Source organism: Aegilops tauschii, chromosome 6, assembly GCF_002575655.3.
Source record: "Aegilops tauschii subsp. strangulata cultivar AL8/78 chromosome 6, Aet v6.0, whole genome shotgun sequence".
In the NCBI taxonomy this organism is placed as follows: Eukaryota; Viridiplantae; Streptophyta; class Magnoliopsida; order Poales; family Poaceae; genus Aegilops; species Aegilops tauschii.
In genome coordinates, this window is record NC_053040.3 from 24,955,417 (window position 1) to 24,975,736 (window position 20,320).

Genomic DNA, 20,320 nt, shown 5'->3' on the forward strand with positions numbered 1-20,320 from the left:
TATAAAGGTGCCCTACGGGTATCTCCGAAAGTGTCTGTTGGGTTGGCACGGATCGAGACTGGGATTTGTCACTCCGTGTGACGGAGAGGTATCTCTGGGCCCACTCGGTAATGCATCATCATAATGAGCTCAATGTGACTAAGGCGTTAGTCACGGGATCATGCATTGCGGTACGAGTAAAGAGACTTGCCGATAACGAGATTGAACAAGGTATTGGGATACCGACGATCGAATCTCGGGCACGTAACATACCAATTGACAAAGGGAATTGTATACGGGATTGATTGAATCCTCGACATCGTGGTTCATCCGATGAGATCATCGTGGAACATGTGGGAGCCAACATGGGTATCCAGATCCCGCTGTTGGTTATTGACCGGAGAGGCGTCTCGGTCATGTCTGCATGTCTCCCGAACCCGTAGGGTCTACACACTTAAGGTTCGGTGACGCTAGGGTTGTAGAGATATGTGTATGCGGAAACCCGAAAGTTGTTCGGAGTCCCGGATGAGATCCCGGACGTCACGAGGAGTTCCGGAATGGTCCGGAGGTGAAGAATTATATATAGGAAGTCAAGTTTCGGCCACCGGAAAAGTTTCGGGGGTTACCGGTATTGTACCGGGACCACCGGAGGGGTCCCGGGGGTCCACCGGGTGGGGCCACCTATCCCGGAGGGCCCCGTGGGCTGAAGTGGGAAGGGTACCAGCCCCTAGTGGGCTGGGCGCCCCCCCCATGGGCCTCCCCCCATGCGCCTAGGGTTGGGAACCCTAGGGTGGGAGGGCTTCCCACTTGCCTTGGGGGGCAAGGCACCCCCCTGGCCGCCGCCCCCCACCCTAGATGGGTTTGGCCGGCGCCCCCCCTCCCAAGGGGGCCTATATAAAGGGGGGGAGGGAGGGCAGCATGAAGACAGCCTTGGGCGCCTCCCTCCTCCCCTGCAACACCTCTCTCTCTCGTATAAGCTCGGCGAAGCCCTGCCGGCATCCCGCTACATCCACCACCACGCCGTCGTGCTGCTGGATCTCCATCAACCTCTCCTTCCCCTTGCTGGATCAAGAAGGAGGAGACGTCGCTGCACCGTACGTGTGTTGAACGCGGAGGTGCCGTCCGTTCGGCACTCGGTCATTGGTGATTTGAATCACGGCGAGTACGACTCCGTCATCCACGTTCATTGGAACGCTTCCGCTCGCGATCTACAAGGGTATGTAGATGCACTCCTTTCCCCTCGTTGCTAGTATACTCCATAGATGCATCTTGGTGAGCGTAGGAAAATTTTAAAATTAGGCTACGATTCCCAACACTACAATCGTAGCACGCATTGACAGTAAGCATAGCACACAACATACCGGACAATCCATGAAAGCAGAAGCATACATGTACATGATTCATCACTATCATAGTAAGCACATGCTTCATCGCTATCATACCAAGCAGACCGGACAATCTATGAGCAAGAACATACAACTACAACAAACAACATGCTACAAATGGACAACCAATAGCTACAAATCACATATCTAAGCATGATTCAACACAAGCACAATGTTCAACTTCAAACTCTACTACTAATCTAGCCTACCACATGCTTGAACATCTAGCCCTACCACAAAATGCAACCGCAGCATAGCAATCAACCATAGCACCTCACAAATCAGACTACTAATCAACCATGCATCTAGATCAAACCCTAGCCGCAGCTCAGATCTAGCTAGAAGGAACAGAGAGAAAGGGGATTGAACTCACAGAGGCCATGGCTGCAGCTTGAGGACGAGGGGGGATGGTCGTGGAAGATCAACGCCGGCCGGTGAAGGAGCGCCGACGCCGTGGATCGCCGGTCGATGAAGATGCGCCGCTTACCTGCTCGTCGGTGCCGATGCGCGTTGGCGGGAAAGCTCGAACGGAGGAAGAATGATGGCGGGAGTTGGGGCGGTGAGGGAGGGGCTAAATAGGGGTGGACTCGACGGGAGGTGAGCCGAAATCCTCCAGCCGATTTTTCGGCGACGCGGGCGAGCTCGCGTCATCTCCCCTGCTCGCACGAGGGGAGAAGCGCGTCACCATCCCCTGCCTCGCACGTTTCCCCTAGGCCTGGCCTGGACGTGCTTTAAGTTTCGTGCGATGCGGGCCGTACAGTGAAAGCAGGCAACCAAACAGGTCATTTTCTTCCCACGGCCAGGCTGCCCAACGCGGGCAACCAAACACGCCCAAAGTGTTTTTCCGCGGCTCCTCGATTCAAATTTCGATCCCCCACACGCAGAAACGGAACGAAGGAACGAAAAAAGACGCGCCAAGCCAGGACGAAAAGCCTCTGCGCTCTGATTGGTCGATTGGACGCTCCCACGGATCGCTCCCCCCTCCCACCGCCCGCGACGCTCCCCGCCCCAATATAAAACCCGCGCCCTCGCCGCCGTCCCAACCCACCAAACTCAGAGCATTCCGCCGATCCACCACCGCCGCCGCCAACACCACACCTCGAGAGTCCTCGCCGCCGGAGAAGCAGGCAAGCGAGATGGCCGGGAGGAAGGGCGGCGAGAGGAAGAAGTCGGTGACCCGGTCCGTGAAGGCCGGGCTCCAGTTCCCCGTCGGCCGCATCGGGCGCTTCCTCAAGAAGGGCCGCTACGCGCAGCGCGTCGGCTCCGGCGCCCCCGTCTACCTCGCCGCCGTCCTCGAGTACCTCGCCGCCGAGGTAACCACAGATCTTCGCTGTCCTTGAGCGTCTGTTCTGCTCTGTTCTTCTTGTGTTGGACAGGTAACCGATCTCGTTCTTGGTTGATGAATCGCAGGTCCTGGAGCTGGCCGGCAACGCGGCCAAGGACAACAAGAAGACCCGCATCGTGCCGCGGCACCTGCTGCTGGCCGTCCGCAACGACCAGGAGCTCGGCAGGCTGCTCGCCGGCGTCACCATCGCCCACGGCGGCGTGATCCCCAACATCAACCCCGTGCTGCTCCCCAAGAAGTCCGCCGCCGCCGCCGAGAAGGAGGCCACCAAGTCGCCCAAGAAGAAGGCCGCCGCCAAGTCCCCCAAGAAGAAGCCCGCCGCCGCCAAGGAGTAGCCTGGCCTACTACGCCGAGGGACCGTGTCGTGTTGCCTAGTTCCATGTCTTTTGGTTAGCTGGATCTTGTATGTAGCGCCTGGTCTGGAGTTGCAAGCTGGTAGTAGTCTGTAGTGTAGTGGCCCTTTCATCAGATCTCGATGAGCAAGGCTGGCATGGCATTGTGTCTGTGATTTACTTTCTGGGAAAGATGCAATCCTTTCAATCTTAATAATTCTCTTGTGGATCAATGGCTGAAATCAATCTTATGAATCTTTGTCATCTGTCTTTGCCTTGGAAACATTTGGTGTGGATCTGAAAATTGCCCCATGTGTTCTTGGCCTAGTGAAGCATGGTCCTCAACTTCAGCCAGTCATGTTAAACTTCTTATCCTAAATGTTATCTTTCAGTTCTCAGTTAATTATCGCCCTATTAACAGGGCCAACGTGTTGATGCCGATTGTGTTTCCTTCAAGCAGCAGGACCTGAAAGAATCAAAATCGGAGGCCAATTGTGTTTCCATCTTATACATTCTGAAAGATAGAGATGACGTTGGTACCAAATTGGAGTAATAATAATCAAAATACTTGAAGCCCTTGCCGCCGAGGAGTAGATGTTTCAGTAGATTCCATGTACTGTTGCTTACATATTCAGCAAATTCATGAGCGCCTGGGCTCTGGAGTGAAGGAGATTCAGCAGCACTGACTGATGTTTAGTTGCATCGCACCGACTGATATGTTTCAGCAAACCTGGTCATCAAGGCTTCAATCCACCACAAAGTTGGGACTTCAGATGGATACTTACCAAACATTTTTTTCTCAGAAGTACTTTCCAAACATTACATCTTATACCTTCTGAAGGATAGAAATGACGCGGGCAGTAATCAAAATACTTCAACACTCTTGCCGCCTAGGAGCAGGGACGGAGATGCCTCAGTAAATTTCATGTATTGTTGCTTAGTTCGTTGCATCTGGAGTGAAGGAGATCAGCACGTTGCCAGGAACCTCGCCCAAGGCTTAATCCACAAGTTGCCTGAACATTGCACACATGCCCAGCGAAAGATTGATTGACACTTCGCAGTAATAAACAGACAAATTCCTCAAGCTTTCTTAGCTTCTTGGTTAATACGTGCACGTATTCAGCAGCTTCAACATGGCTATTAGCTATTACAACGACTCAAATGCCCAGACTACTACTACCCATATATAACACGACTGCTTCACTTACTTAGTACTATATATACTTACTAAATCATAACTCTCCATACACACACACAAACGTGATTTCCACACAACCACACTGCGACTTGAGCAGCAACACCGTAGAGACCCCTATACATTTGACAACCTCCAAAACGTACTGCAACAAGATACTAAGAGACAGCAGCACATGCCTACTCGGCGTGGTTCGAACCATCCCCGTCCGAGAGCATCCAGCGCATGTACTCCGCCCCATCTTCCAGCGACGAGGCCTCGCTGGGGATGGTGACCCTCTTGCGAGTCAGCGTCTCGACCGTCACAGCCGCCCTCTTTCGGCCCCCTCTTGGGCGCGAGCGCAGCTGCTCGTCCATCTCCTCATAGTCGCCCTGCGTCAAGTTAGGGCGTCATTCACTTTGATTTGGGCAGCAAGCGAATTTGTAGATCATACTTGCGACTTTAGGCATCGGCCAAAGGAGATATGGAATTTGTCGATCATACTGATCAGCTAGCAAGACTCACCTCTACGTATACATGACAACTCGACTTCTCGTGATTGTCCCTGACATGCTTGTAGGGGAATGTCTTGCCACACCCCGCGACCCGACACTCGAAAGGTCTGACTTGGTCGTGGCATGCCTTCATATGCATGTTTAGATTGGATTTCTGCAATGGGAAGGGGACAAGTGAGTTCAGACAAAAGTATGTGTACATAAAACCACACTTGAAAGTGTATCCAAGGTCTTACATTGGAAAAGGAGCATTCACAGCCATCAAAACTGCATTTCAACCTTTCAGTAGAGTGCACTTTGTGGTGAGCTCGTAGATGCCTTTTAATGTTCTTCCTCAGGTGTTTCTCCCCACAAATATCACACTGAGTATATAGATGGCAAGACTGGTTATGAGCCCTCAGGCACTTGGCATTTGTGAATGTCTTCAAGCAGCCAGGCTCACAGCAGACTACTTCCACATAGTCCAATTTGGCTGCCAGAAAATAGCAAAACATGCATCAGGTCAAGACATCCCGTAAGCACGCCATGAATAACAAGGAATGAACTCCAGTAAATAATAATAAAGAACGCGCTTCGGTACACAATCTGATTTAACAAGCTGTCTACTGATGGATTCTTATCACTGAGGTCATACCATGTGATTCCTCGTGTTTCTTCAGCTGTGAAGGATACTTGAAAGCCTTTTTACAGCCCTCCTCCTGGCAAATAACCTGTTGGTTGCTTTTAGTGTCATCCATTTTGCATTCGTGTTCTTCCTCATGCATTTCCTTAACATGTCTTTGAATATTTGCCTTGATGCTGAACCTCTTGCCACAACCTTCTAGAGGGCATGTAAACAACTTGCCCTCATGTGTAAGCATATGCCGGTTCAAGTGATCTCTTCTTATATAGCTGAAGGGGCAGTCTTCAAGTGGGCAGGCGAAGGATCTCTGCAGTCAAGCAAGAAAAGTTTAGTCCGGTTGCAGTACTTGTGGTTTGGTAATATTGCATGTCAGCTAAACAGAATAATATTGATGCAAAATCTTCCCTATGTAAATCCCTTAAACCCATATATCATCCAAATAATGAGGGAGCAATATAATCTGAAAATTGGATTCTCAAGAAACGACTACGAGATTGTCATTTAAAGATACTAAATAGAAACCTGCAGATTGTCATTTCATTCAAACATTTAAAGACTTTTAAAAGGAAAATAGGTTAAAGAATAATGCAGCAAATACCTAACTAATTAAAGAACAATGCCAGAGGAGTATAGTCATCATAGCGAGCAGAGAACCAATGAAGAATGGTGCTAGCTTTCTGAGACGACATTTTGATATCGGATCCTCTCACTCTTGGCAAAGCTCCCTTAAGGAAACCCACCAAGAGATAACAGGATAAGATAAGGGCATTACCACCCTTATCTCCAAAAGGATCCAAGAACACCTATATGTTTATTCTTACAAGTATTGTCACCATAGCGAGCTGAGAACCAATGAAGAATGGTCCTAGCTTTCTGAGAAGACATTTTTTATCGGATCCTCTCACTCTTCGCAAAGCTCCCTTAAGGAAACCCACTAAGAGATAGTAGGATGAAACAAGGGTACAGCCACCCTTATCTCCAAAGAATCCAAAACACACCTAATAGTTATTTATTGAGTCCAAATATGAATATTGTCACCATAGCGAGCTGAGAACCAATGAAGAATGGTCCTAGCTTTCTGAGACGACATTTTGATATTGGATCCTCTCACTCATGGCAAAGCTCCCTTAAGGAAACCCAGTAAGAGATAACAGGATAAGATAAGGGCATTGCCGCCCTTACCTCCAAAGGATCCACAACATTTACAATTATTAACTGTCAAGTAAAGATTATGCTGTACAAGTATCCACACCATAGCGAGCTAAGGAACCTAATAAATAAGAACCAAGCTTTCTGAGATGGCATCTTGATTTTGGATCCAATCTTTGCTCCAACTAAGGACCCCAAAACATGAAGCCCAAAGAAGTAACGGAGAAAGAGGACAGTAGAAACATGGAAGATAGATGGCGTCCCATATTCCCTGAAGGATCCATTTTACAACTATGCAACATCACAATGAACAATGGACAGCATCAAGCCAATCATAAAGCAGTTACCTATGCTTTAATGCCCTAATAGACAGCATCAAACCAATTATAACAGTCATATATGCTTACACGGCCTATGTAACTGCAGACTAGACAGGAAACTCAACATATTTTATACAACTCAATAGATGAAAAACAATTCAGCAGGCATTTGCATAGTACAAACAAAAACAAACAACATATTATGCAGATTATCACAGAGTTATGTAATGATTAAAACAGTACTAAACGAGTATAAAAAAGGACAAACCTCCTGAATAAGCGTGAAGGAGGCAATCTTGTTGGAGCTTCACAGGAGGTCATCCCAACCTGCTACTAGTCCAACCAAGATTAAAATGTGCCTCCATGCATTTTGGAGTTCTGTAATGGGATCCAATGCTTCACGCTGTTAAGTATCTATTATCTAAACCCTGCAAAACAGTTGTGTTTAGCAAATTGTATAAAATAGAACAATTTTTTTCCTGGAAAGATTCACGCATGCAGAAAATACAGGGAAACAGTGCGGTGTTATCGACTTGTCCAGTAGTCTCAAATTCTATTCATTCATGAGAAATACCAACCTCTTTGGAATGACTTTGCATGTGCTGCTTCAGATGAGCTGGCTTCCGGAAACAAGCTCCGCACTCTTCACATGAGTGTCCAACCCCATGAACAACCTTTTCACCATTTGAGTTGTAGATTTCTGATGAGTCCAACTCATCCTATGATAGATTTGGGAGAGAAAGTATTATCAATATCACACATTTTCTCAACAGGGTGAAAAGTATGTGGAAACATAAAGTGAAAGTATGCCATTCGTAAAAAAAAGCACAGAATATAAAATGCAAAAGCATAAAAGTGAAAGGGCTAGATTTAATTGATGCAACCCACATAAAGTACCATTATCTATGATCTACAGAGCAGACAAAATCACTGGATTTGACTTCCTATTTGAAGTAGGATGAGGCCTCCATGATTCACATCTATATTTTCATTTGAAGTGTTATACTACAATGCAAGTCTGCAGATCAGGGTCATAATTATCACGGTGATTCTGGTTGAGTGGTTGTAATGTTGCGATAGGCTTATTTATGTTATAACGATATAACAGCACCTAAGATTTCGTTCTCGCCTGGTCTACATGCATGGTGAAGCTATTTACAACTTGATGAAAATTGAAAACTTGATTAATCAAACTGGGCTAAAATCAGAAAAGATACACCTATACTCCCTCCATTTTTATGTACTCCGCATATTAGAGTTGATTGAAGTCAAACTTACTAAAATTTGACCAAGTTTATAGAAAAGAATATAAATATTTACCATAACAAATCTATATGAAGTGGAAGTACATTCAATAATAAATCTAATGGTATTGATTTGTTATTGTATATGTTAATATTTTTGTCTATAAACTTTGTCAAAATTTATAAAGCTTGACTTTGACCAAACCTAATACGCGGAGTAAATAAAAACGGAGGGAGTACATCAACTAAACCAAAAATGGGCGCACACTGCCTTTCAGCACAAAGAAGATATAATCTTAACCATGTGCCAAAAATATCTGTAAAATAGTGTACCTGGTGCTGAGCAACCATGTGAGCTCGTATGAGATACATCTTGGACCTAACAACAGTGCAAAATTCACACTTGATGCGTCTAATATCTTTGCTATGCGTCTCTTCAGACTTTCCATCTCCATCAATCCCATCTCCAGAAGACATCTAACAGTAAGTGAAAAGAGAAAGTTAGAAGTGGTGTTTATTACAAAATAGCAAGCAACTTGATGAAACATTCATAGGTACCGAATACAAACAGAACAAAACAAGATAACTGAAAATGATTGCAAACATGCACATAACTCAACTACCTATCTACTCTTCTTTTATCAAATATCAACAACCACTGCAAGTATCTCATGCTTTTAAAGTGGATAACTTAATATGAATGTTAATGACTCCACAACATGTGAAACCCCAATCAACAGAAAAATACAGTGTATTGCCTTCAAGTTTTAAGCATAATACAGAAAAAAGGCATCCATAATAACAAGTCAACGCATAACAATATATGAACAGTGCATTAATCACAGTATTTGGCTACAAAATCCAAAAATTCTGGGACAAGACACAAGACTATCGCAGGAACTCAGAAAATCTCTTATATAAGTTATCAATGAAGAAATGGCCAGTATACAGATTTAGAATAAGAGTTCCTCATCCACAGAGATTAACGAGTTTTCTTCCAGAGGGGATGATCCAAGATCCATCTTTAACTGCCTATCAATTCCTTCCAAGGTGTCGTAAATTTCCCTTCGAGCATCATGTGCCTTGTCCTGTACCAAGAATTCGTGGACACCACCATCGACTTCAATCCAACTACACCCTGGTTTTTTTAAGATCTTCCTTGTCAACATTTGTTTTCTTATATCCAGAGCCTCTTTCCACCTATCTGATGAGGCATATATGTTCCAAAGAAGCACATAAACCCCATCATCCCCTGGTTCCCTCTTTATAATCTCCTGCCCGGCAATCTCAGCCAATCTATCATTGCCATGAACAAGGCATGGACTAAGAAGTGACCTCCATATAACAGTATCAGGTTCCACATCCATATCATATATCAGGGCTTCTGCTTCCTCTAACAGCCCACCCCGTCCTAACAAATCAACAATGCATCCATAGTGCTCAAGCTGTGGTTTAATGTTGTAGATCCTACGCATGTTGTCAAATAACTCTCTGCCTTGCTGTATTAACCCAGCATGGCTGCAGGCTGACAAAACAGACACAAAGGTCACACTATTTGGAACAATCCCAGACCTTAGCATGTCCTCAAAGAGCTCAAGAGCTTTTATCCCATCACCCTGGACAGTGAAGCTCGAGATCATGGTCGTCCATGTGAACGCATCCTTCAACGGCACTTCTTCAAACACAGTAAATGCCATCTCTATACTTCCACTCTTTGCATACATGTCCATCAGAGCATTGCTAACAATTATATTTGTGCTGATATTGAATTTACTTCCGTACCCATGAATGACGCGCCCAAGATCTAGAGAGCCAATGTCAGCGCAAGCAGATAGCACGCCTACAATTGTAACATGGGTAGGACGGTGACCCTCCAGCACCATCCTGCCGAAAATTTCTAGAGCTCGGATAGGCTGCTTGGCCTGAACATGGCCGGTCACCAGCGCTGTCCAGGACACCGTGCTCTTCACCGGCATCTGGTCAAAGAAGGACAACGCTGCATCCACACCGACACACTTCATATACCCATGCAGCATGCTGCCCCAGGTGACCTCGTCTTTCACCGCCATTTCGTCGAACACCCCTAGCACGCCCTCGAACCTCCCACACCGGCAATACATATCAACCAGAGCATTGCCGACGACCAGCTCAGAGCCCAACCCGCAACGGAAAATGAGACCATGCACCCCCAAACCAGCGCGCAGATCCCCAGCCCCGCCGGACGCCGAGAGCGCACCAACAACCACAAAGCCATCGGGGCGGTGGCCCGAGGCGACGGCGCACGAGAAGGCGGACATGGCCTCGTGGTGCTGGCTCAGCTGGAGGTGGAGCGACATGAGGCTGGTGTAGGAGACGAGGTCCGGGCAGGGGATCTCGCCGAACAGCCTGCGCGCCTCGGCGGGGCGGCCGAAGTCGGCGTAACGCCGGAAGAGCGTGCACGAGATGGACTGGTTACTGGGGTGGAGGCCATGGGTGACGGCCCGGGCGTGGATTCTCTCTAGCTCCCGCAGGGATCTGCAGTGGGCGAGCAGGTGGTGGCACACGCTCCTGTTCATCCACCTCCCCTCGGACCGAAGGAAGCCACCTGGAATTGGAGCCGACGTTACTGGGAAAACTAGCAAGCGATCCACTCTACTGGGGATCATCAGCGACGAATCGCCGCAGCTCGTCGCGGGTCTGGACAGATGCAAGGAGAAATCTAGGCGCGCTCCGGGCATTTTTCAGCTCGTGGAATGAAATGCAGCAGTGCTGACGATTGTTCGGACTAACCGCGGGGGATTCATGGCGGGGAGAGAGGGAGGGCGGGGACAGGTGCTCACCGTGGACTCGGAGGGTGGAGTCGTCGGCCGTGGGGGGCGGAGCTGGGGATGACGCTGGCTCGTGGGCAGTGGGAAGGCGGCGGCGGCTGAGGGAGGGAGTGGTTTCCTTGGCTGTTGCGGAGGCTGGCTGGTGCGTCTTTAAAACCCTAGCTCGCCGGTGTCTTCCTGGGCCTAGTGGGCTTGCAGCGGATGGGCTGACGTCTGGAAAGGCTCCCACGCGGCGGGAAGCTGCATATATTCCCGCCATGACACACCAGCTAAGAGTTATCTCTTTTTTCTAAAAAAAACTCGTGCTTTATTCATTAAGAAATTACCGTCACACCGTTTATGAGGATGGTACAGCTTCAACATTTGGCTCCTCAAACCAAACAGAAATGAACGAAAATCTGGCCAATCTGGCGAGTTCATGGGCAACTTTATTTGATTCTCTGTTACAATGCTCGGATTTAGAAATAGTAAAATCACAGGCTAAATAAAAGCAATCATTAGAAACTGCCGCCGCTGCCCCTGATGATCATCCTCCTTCTGTCATGGTATCAATCACCTCCATGTTCTCCAAGTTAATAATAATGCAATTGCATCCTGTCCTTTGTGCTAGGGACGAACCAAATTTTAGGGCCAGAGCTTCAGCCATCAGAACATCTCCGTACCAGTCAATCTTACCATTACCCCCAGCAATAAATCTACCTTTGTCGTCTCTTAAGGCTGCTCCCATCGTACCCCTGAGTAAGTCATGGTCAAAAGAAGCATCAACGTTAAGTTTAACAAACCCTACCGGAGGGCAAGACCATCCCCCTTTTTTCATGGAGGCCTTTTGTGAGGAAGCGGTAACAAAAGTGGCCATAAGAGCTCGGATTCCCATTGAAATCTGGTGTGCAATTTGAGTTGTCTCCTTGTGAATCAATTTACGCCTTTCCCACCACATGTACCAGGCTGATATGGCAATCATTCCATGTACATTTTGGATGCCTATCATACACAATTCATGATCTGGCATTGAAAGTAAATATTTCAAAACCGCTTCACTCGCACGATCTACTGGAAAGCTCTATCGATAATATCATCCATCTCCAGCCTTCTCCACATTTCCTTTGTTGTGTTGCATAAAAATAGCAGATGCTTTGTATCTTCTAGTCCATCCGAGCAGACAGGGCGATTGGCCGAGACTTTCACATGTCTATTGTCTACGCAACATGGAAGGGTGTCATGTAGCGTGCGCCAATTTTTTTTAACCTTTGTCGGGCAAGAGAGTTTCCATAACCTATGCCAAATAGGATTAACTTTGGTACGTCCCATTCCATTTGTGTGTTGCAACTTATTTTCATATTGATGATCTCATTCCACAAAATAAGCAAACCAAACCGAAAACATACCATTTTGTGTGAAATTCCAAGCGACGAAATCTGGCATATCATGTTGCAAGATAGGTATTGTGAGTACTCGTTGTACATCTATAGGCCACATCGTTTGCCTGAGTAGATCTTCATCCCAAGTATTAAGAATAGGGTCAATCAAGTCTGCTACCTTGGATAACAACCGAACTCTCCTAGGAGTAATGATTTTTCTGTTTGCACAATTTGGAATTCAGGCATCCTCCCAAATGTTAACATTCCGACCATTCCCCACTCACCAAATGTGGCCACGTTTCAGAGAACTCACATCCGCCATAATACTTTGCCAGGTGAAAGACGACCCCTTCTTTAGATTAGTGTTAAACAAATCATCGTGAGGTCACCCTATGCGTTCGGTTTATTCGGTTTGCATGGTTCGGTTTTGTGACGCCCGGATAATTAAGCTACAGTAACCCTCTACTAATGATGCCACGTCACCTCGGTTACTGTTGTTAATCTCGCGTTAATTCGAAACCGATTCAAATTCAAATTTGAATTAAAGTCAAACGATAAAAGTTTTCAAACATAAAAACTAAAATGTACTAAATGTTACAAATAAATCCTTAGTAATAATGGTGGAGAACCCACATTTTTATAAAATAATTAAAGGCACTAAAATAATTAAAACAGTGGCTTAATCAATTAGATAATGCCTTTTTAGAATTAATAAAATGTTAAACTATTTTACTTGGGTGCCATAATTAAATGTGGCAGTGGTATATTAAGCTATACTGATTTAGGAGTTGTTTTTGTATTTTTGAAACTAAAATAAATTGAAAAATATAGGGAAAGTAAATGAACAGAAAAGAAAATTTTAAAAGAAAATAAACACAAAAATAAAAGAGAGAAGCCCCCCCCCACTGGGCCAGTCGACCCAACTGTTAGCCAGGCCGGCCCAACCGGCCTCGCCCACTCCCCTTATCCCCTGGACCCCGTAACCCTAACCCCACCCAGACCGCACACTCCCCCCCCCCACGTCGCCTACTCCCCCCTCGATCTGGATCGAGATCGAGGGCTTGACCCCGTCGCCCCCGACGCCTGTCGCCACCACCACGCCGCCGCCCGCGACGTCGTCGCTTCGTCGCCTCCGTCGCCATCGCGCCATCGCCCCGCCACCAACGCTGGACGACGTCGCCGCCGCCCGGAAGCGCCTCCGCCTCAACCACCGCCGTCGCCAACCACCGCCACCTCACCGACGCCGCCCGGCGCTGCCCCGCCGTCGCCCGCCTCCTCAACCCCCTCTTGCGTGGATCCGGTCGGGGGCAATCGACGCCCCCGACGACCTGCGCCGACGCCGGACCACCCCCGCTGGAGCCACCCCGCCACCCGCCGTCGTCGGCGCCGCCTCCCCGTCTACGTCGCTCGTCCCCATCCTCCTCCTCGCCGGACACCATCAAGCCACGCCGCCCTCTTCCCTACAACGAACGTGAGCACGCATCGTGCTCCCTCTCTGCCCTCCTGTGGTGGCCGCGTCCCGCTCCTACCGCTGGCCGCCCCTGTCCCGCGCGCCGTCACCTTCGGTCACCGCCCGCCTCCCCCTGCGGCTCCGGCCTAGCCTCCCGGCGGCCACTGCCGCAACTCTCGCTGGGCCGCAGCCGAGCGCCACCTCCGGCTGCCGCCCACGCACCACCACGGCCTCGCCCCGCTTCGAGCCTCGCCAGCGCCCCCCTCCCCCCGGGCGCCCTATCGGGCACCAGCGCCCGAACCGCCCCGTTTGGCCCTAGGGCCACTGACAGTGGCCCCCCTGGAAACTTGTTTTTTAAAAAAAGGAGAAATAAAGTTATAAAAATAATAATAATAAAATTTAGTTAATTAACTTAATTAATCTGTTTAATTAAATAATTAAAACTAATTATTCAATTAATAAAAACTAACTACTGTTTAGTTAACCTGAGACTATGACGAACGGGACCCACGCGTCTGTTGACCCAGTCAACAGACGGTTGACTGATGACATCATGCTGACCTCACGCTGACGTCATAATTACTTTTCTAATTAAATTAATTCTAAAAATAAATTAATATAAAATAATCCGTAGCTCGGATGAAAAAACTTTGTACATGAAAGTTGCTTAGAACGACGAGACAATTCCGGATACGCAACCCGTTCGTCCGCCACACATCCCTAACATAGCAAACACGCAACTTCCCCCCTCCGGTTCATCTGTCCAAAAACGCGAAACACCGGGGATACTTTCCCGGATGTTTTCCCCCTTCGCCGGTATCACCTGCTACTGCGATTGGGCACGCCTAGCATCACGCTTTGTCATGTCATGCATCGTCATGCATTTGTTTGCATTGTATTTATTGTTTCTTCCCCCTCTTCTCTCGCTAGACACCGAGACCGACGCCGCTGCTACCCAGTACGACTACGGTGTTGACGACCCCTCCTTCTCGGCTGAGCTTCCAGGCAAGCCCCCCTGATCACCAGATATCGCCTATTCTTCTCTATATTGCTTGCATTAGAAGAGTGTAGCATGTTACTGCTTTCGGTTAATCCTATTCTACTACATAGCCTGTCATTGTTGCTACAGTTGTTACCCTTACCTGCTATCCTACTGCTTAGTATAGGATGCTAGTATTCCATCAGTGGCCCTACACTCTTGTCCGTCTGCCATGCAATACTATCAGGCCGTGATCACTAGGGAGGTGATCACGGGTATATACTATATACTTTATATACATGACACATGTGGTGACTAAAGTCGGGTCAGCTCGTTGAGTACCCGCAAGTGATTCTGATGAGGGGGCTGAAAGGACAGGTGGCTCCATCCCGGTAGAGGTGGGTCTGGGTTCCTGACGGCCCCCGACTGTTACTTTGTGACGGAGCAACAGGGCAGGTTGAGACCACCTAGGAGAGAGGTGGGCCTGGCCCTGGTCGGCGTCCGCGGATACTTAAAAATAACACGCTTAACGAGATCTTGGTATTTGATCTGAGTCTGGCCATTTGGTCTATACGCACTAACCAACTACGCGGGAACAGTTATGGGCACTCGACGTCGTGGTATCAGCCGAAGCCTTCGTGACGTCAGCGACTGGGCGGCGCGCGCCAGATTGGACCGCGTAACGTGACTTCCTTTGTAATGGAGGTTGCTAGGTCTGCTTCCGGCCGCCCTCGCAACGTGTAGGTGTGCAATGGGCGATGGGCCCAGATCCCTGCGCCATAGGATCTAGACCGGCGTGCTGACCTCTCTGTTGTGCCTAGGTAGGGCTGCGGCGTGTTGATCTTCCGAGGCCGGGCATGACCCAGGAAAGTGTGTCCGGCCAAATGGGATCGAGCGTGTTGGGTTATGTGGTGCACCCCTGCAGGGAAGTTTATCTATTCGAATAGCCGCGTCCCTCGGTAAAAGGATGACCCGGAGTTGTACCTTGACCTTATGACAACTAGAACCGGATACTTAATAAAACACACCCTTCCAAGTGCCAGATACAACCCGGTGATCGCTCTCTAACAGGGCGAGGAGGGGATCGCCGGGTAGGATTATGCTATGCGATGCTACTTGGTGAACTTACCATCTACTCTCTTCTACATGCTGCAAGATGGAGGTGGCCAGAAGCGTAGTCTTCGACAGGATTAGCTATGCCCCTCTTATTCTGGCATTCTGCAGTTCAGTCCACCGATATGGCCCTTTACACATATACCCATGCATATGTAGTGTAGCTCCTTGCTTGCGAGTACTTTGGATGAGTACTCACGGTTGCTTTTCTCCCTCTTTTCCCCTTTCTATACCTGGTTGTCGCAACCAGATGCTGTAGTCCAGGAGCTAGAGATCCCGAGGATGATTCTACGTGGAGTTCGGCTTCGAGGAGTTGTTAGGAGGTCCCAGGTAGGAGGCCTTGCCTTTTCGATCGTTGCTACTTTTGTGCTAGCCTTCTTAAGGCAATCTTATTTAACTTATGTCTGTACTCAGATATTATTGCTTCCGCTGACTCTTGTGTTTTCGAGCTTATGTATTCGAGCCTTCGAGGCCCCTGGCTTGTAATATAAAGCTTGTTTTATTTTAATTTGTGTCTAGAGTTGTGTTGTGATATCTTCCCGTGAGTCCTCGATCTTGATCGTACATATTTGCGTGTATGATTAGTGTACGATTGAATCGGGGGCGTCACAGGTTTATACGGTTTTTCGATTTATACGGTATTAATACTTCGGTAAACACAGTATGAAATTAAAATACGGTTCAGTTTCGGTATATACCAAATTTTTTCGGTATGATTTCGGTATATACCATAAAACCAAAATTGACGCGATTTTGAAAATGACGTGATAATATTTTACAAATTTATGACTCAAAACACATACTTTGTTACACAAATAGTATATAACTATATATATAAGTGTATATGCATGCATTGATTCCTCTGTTGATGGTTATGGACGTGTTTAGCATTTTAAAAAGAGAAAAATAACTATGTTACGAGAAAAATTTACGTGCTTAGTAGTGAATTTAACTCATGTACAAGAAAAATGAAAACTTGTATGGTTGTTCATCTCAAGAAATATTTTTTTACTTCGGTTTATTCGGTTAACCGTTTGGTTTTTCGATATATACCATAAAAACCAAAATTCAAAACAGTATGAAGAGTTCATACCATACCGAAACCAAAAACCATAAAAACCATAAAATCGGTTCGATTCGGTTTATTTTCTGTATGGTTGTTCGGTTCGGTTTTCAAATGCACAGAGTGACCGTGAGGGTAGTATTTGACTCTTGGAATAGTAGCACATAGAGAGTCTGGATTCTCTATAAGGCGCCAAGCCTGCTTAGGGAGCACTCACACATTTTTTCCTCGAAACAACTCAAATTTTGTTTTCACCTTTTCTTCTTATTGGACTAAGACAGTATGGAGGTACATGGCACAACGGCCGGAAACGAGGGCGCGCAGGCCGAAACTATGAAGGGAAGAAGCCGAACAAGGCCACCACCAATAGCCAAAAGGGACCTCCCGAGACGACTATCCACTTGGCACCTGCTGCAAGATAGAAGAAGTTGAAGCCCGAATTTTAGCACAGAGGAGGTCGAAAGCATCACGGTCGTCGGCCTTACTCAATGATCTCCACTATTGCATAAATAGGCAAGTTTTAAATAAGCAATCAACAGGCTTGGTAGGAAAAATATGCTCGATAGTTGCTACCTCTTGAGCATATGTTGGTTTTTCCTTAAAGAGAAAAGAGTGATGCAGCAAAGTAGCGTAAGTATTTCCCTCCGTTTTGAGAACCAAGGTATCAATCCAGTAGGAGACAACACACAAGTCACCTAGTACCTGCACAAACAATCAAGAACCTTGCAACCAACGCGATAAAGGGGTTGTCAATCCCTTCACGGTCACTCGCAAAAGTGAGATCTGATAAAGATAGTAAAGTAAATATTTTTGATATTTTTGTTGTATAGATTGGAAAGTAAAGACTGCAAAATAGTAAACAAGATGCGATGTAAATAAAAGAGATGCAATATAATAAGAAAGAGACCCGGGGGCCATAGGTTTCACTAGTGGCTTCTCTCAAGATAGCATGTATTACGATGGGTGAACAAATTACTGCTGAGCAATTGATAGAAAAGTGCATAGTTATGAGAATATCCAGGAAATGATCATGAATATAGGCATCACGTCCGTGTCAAGTAGATCGAAACGATTCTGCATCTACTACTATTACTCCACACATCGACCGCTATCCAACATGCATCTAGAGTATTCAGTTCATAAGAATGGAGTAATGCTTTAAGCAAGATGACATGATGTAGAGGGATAAACTCAAGGAATATGATATAAACCTCATCTTTTTATCCTCGATAGCAACAATACAATACGTGCCTTGCTGCCCCTACTGTCATTGGGAAATGACACTGCAAGATTGAACCCAAAGCTAAGCACTTCTCCCATTGCAAGAAAGATGAATCTAGTAGGCCAAACTAAACCGATAATTCGAAGAGACTTGCAAAGATATCAAATCATGCATATAAGAATTCAGAGAAGAACCAAATAATATTCATAGATAATCTTGTTCACAAACCCACAATTCATCGGATCTCGGCAAACACACCGCAAAAGAGTATTACATCGAATAGATCTTCAAGAACATCGAGGAGAACTTTGTATTGAAAATCAAAGAGAGACAAGAAGCCATCTAGCTAATAACTATGGACCCGAAGGTCTGTGGTAAACTACTTACGCTTCATCGGAGAGGCTATGGTGTTGATGTAGAAGCCCTCCGTGATCGGTTCCCCCTCCGGTAGATCGCCGGAAAAGGCCCCAAGATGGGATCTCACGGGTACAGAAGGTTGCGGCGGTGGAAAAGTGGTTTTGTGGCTCCCTGCGATCGATCTAGGGTATAAGAGTATATATAGGCGGAAGAAGTACGTCCGTGGAGCTGCGAGGGGCCCATGAGGGTGGGGGCGCGCCTACCTCCCTGGCGCGCCCTCCTGCCTCGTGGCCGCTCGTGGCGTTCCAGACTTCAACTCCAAGTCTTCTGGTTTACTTTCGGTCCAAGAAAGATCATCGCGAAGGTTTCATTCCGTTTGGACTCTGTTTGGTATTCCTTTTCTGTGAAACTCTAAAATAGATAAAAAAACAGAAACTGGCACTGGGCCTCCGGTTAATAAGTTAGTCCCAAAAATAATATAAAAGAGCATATTAAAGCCCATTAAACACCCAAAAGAGATAATATAATAGCTGATGACCCACAAGTATAGGGGATCTATCGTAGTCCTTTCGATAAGTAAGAGTGTCGAACCCAACAAGGAGCAGAAGGAAATGATAAGCAGTTTTTAGTAAGGTGTTCTCTGCAAGCACTGAAATTATCAGTAACAGATAGTTTTATGATAAGGTAATTTGTAACGGGTAACAAGTAATAAAAGTAAATAAGGTGCAGCAAGATGGCCCAATCCATCTTGTAGCAAAGGACAAGCCTGGACAAACTCTTATATAAAGGAAAGCGCTCCCGAGGACACATGGGAATTATCGTCAAGCTAGTTTTCATCACGCTCATATGATTCGCGTTTGTTACTTTGATAATTTGATATGTGGGTGGACCGGTGCTTGGGTACTGCCCTTCCTTGGACAAGCATCCCACTTATGATTAACCTCTATTGCAAGCATCCGCAACTACAAAAGAAGTATTAAGGTAAACCTAACCATAGCATGAAACATATGGATCCAAATCAGCCCCTTACGAAGCAACGCATAAACTAGGGTTTAAGCTTCTGTCACTCTAGCAACCCATCATCTACTTATTACTTCCCAATGCCTTCTCCTAGGCCCAAACAATGGTGAAGTGTCGTGTAGTCGACGTTCACATGACACCACTAGAGGAAAGACAACATACATCTCATCAAAATATCGAACGAATACCAAATTCACATGACTACTTATATCAAGACTTCTCCCATGTCCTCAGGAACAAACGTAACTACTCACAAATCATATTCATGTTCATAATCAGAGGGGTATTAATATGCATAAAGGATCTGAACATATGATCTTCCACCAAATAAACCAACTAGCATCAACTACAAGGAGTAATCAACACTACTAGCAACCCACAGGTACCAATCTGAGGTTTTGGGACAAATATTGGATACGAGAGATGAACTAGGGTTTGAGATGAGATGGTGCTGGTGAAGATGTTGATGGAGATTGACCCCCTCCCGGTGAGAGGATCGATGGTGATGATTTCCCCCTCCCGGAGGGATGTTTCCCCGGCAGAACAACTCCCCCGGAGCCCTAGATTGGTTCCGCCAAGGTTCCGCCTCGTGGCGGCGGAGTTTCGTCCCGAGAGCTTGCTTATGATTTTTTCCAGGGTGAAAGACTTTATATAGCCAAAGATGGGCACCGGAGGCCTGCCAGGGGGCCCACGAGACAGGAGGGCGCGCCCAGGGGGGTAGGGAGCGCCCCCACCCTCGTGGATGGTGGGTGGCCCCCCTCTGGTGCTTCCTTCGCCCAATTTTTTATATATTCTGAAACTGACTTCCGTGAAGTTTCAGAACTTTTGGAGTTGTGCAGAATAGGTCTCTAATATTTGCTCCTTTTCCAGCCCAGAATTCCAGCTG

The 20,320-nt window shown here is 46.9% G+C and overlaps 3 protein-coding genes across 4 annotated transcripts; 1 reads left to right on the forward strand and 2 right to left on the reverse strand.

The window, feature by feature from the left end:
• Window positions 1-2,389: 2,389 nt before the first annotated feature.
• Window positions 2,390-3,305, forward strand: LOC109766920 (protein H2A.6). The gene is made up of 2 exons (XM_020325675.4): window positions 2,390-2,677; window positions 2,775-3,305. Exons 1-2 carry the CDS (start codon window positions 2,501-2,503, stop codon window positions 3,042-3,044), a joined length of 447 nt encoding a protein of 148 aa, XP_020181264.1. The 5' UTR covers window positions 2,390-2,500; the 3' UTR covers window positions 3,045-3,305.
• A 797-nt stretch (window positions 3,306-4,102) lies between these two features.
• On the reverse strand, window positions 4,103-10,987 carry LOC109766919 (transcription factor IIIA). 2 transcript variants are annotated; one of them, XM_020325674.2, is made up of 7 exons: window positions 10,885-10,987; window positions 8,399-8,542; window positions 7,400-7,540; window positions 5,365-5,659; window positions 4,967-5,202; window positions 4,741-4,884; window positions 4,103-4,607 (listed from the first exon to the last, which is right to left on the reverse strand). In XM_020325674.2, exons 2-7 carry the CDS (start codon window positions 8,540-8,542, stop codon window positions 4,416-4,418), a joined length of 1,152 nt encoding a protein of 383 aa, XP_020181263.1. In that variant the 5' UTR covers window positions 10,885-10,987; the 3' UTR covers window positions 4,103-4,415. The 2 variants fall into 2 exon arrangements, with proteins under 2 accessions (XP_020181263.1, XP_040247662.1); XM_040391728.2 differs by lacking the exons at window positions 7,400-7,540; window positions 8,399-8,542; window positions 10,885-10,987 and adding an exon at window positions 7,090-7,249.
• LOC109766923 (pentatricopeptide repeat-containing protein At2g22410, mitochondrial) lies at window positions 8,880-10,984 on the reverse strand. Its single transcript, XM_040391727.1, has 2 exons — window positions 10,885-10,984; window positions 8,880-10,649 (listed from the first exon to the last, which is right to left on the reverse strand). Exon 2 carries the CDS (start codon window positions 10,618-10,620, stop codon window positions 9,019-9,021), a length of 1,602 nt encoding a protein of 533 aa, XP_040247661.1. The 5' UTR covers window positions 10,621-10,649; window positions 10,885-10,984; the 3' UTR covers window positions 8,880-9,018.
• Window positions 10,988-20,320: the final 9,333 nt, after the last annotated feature.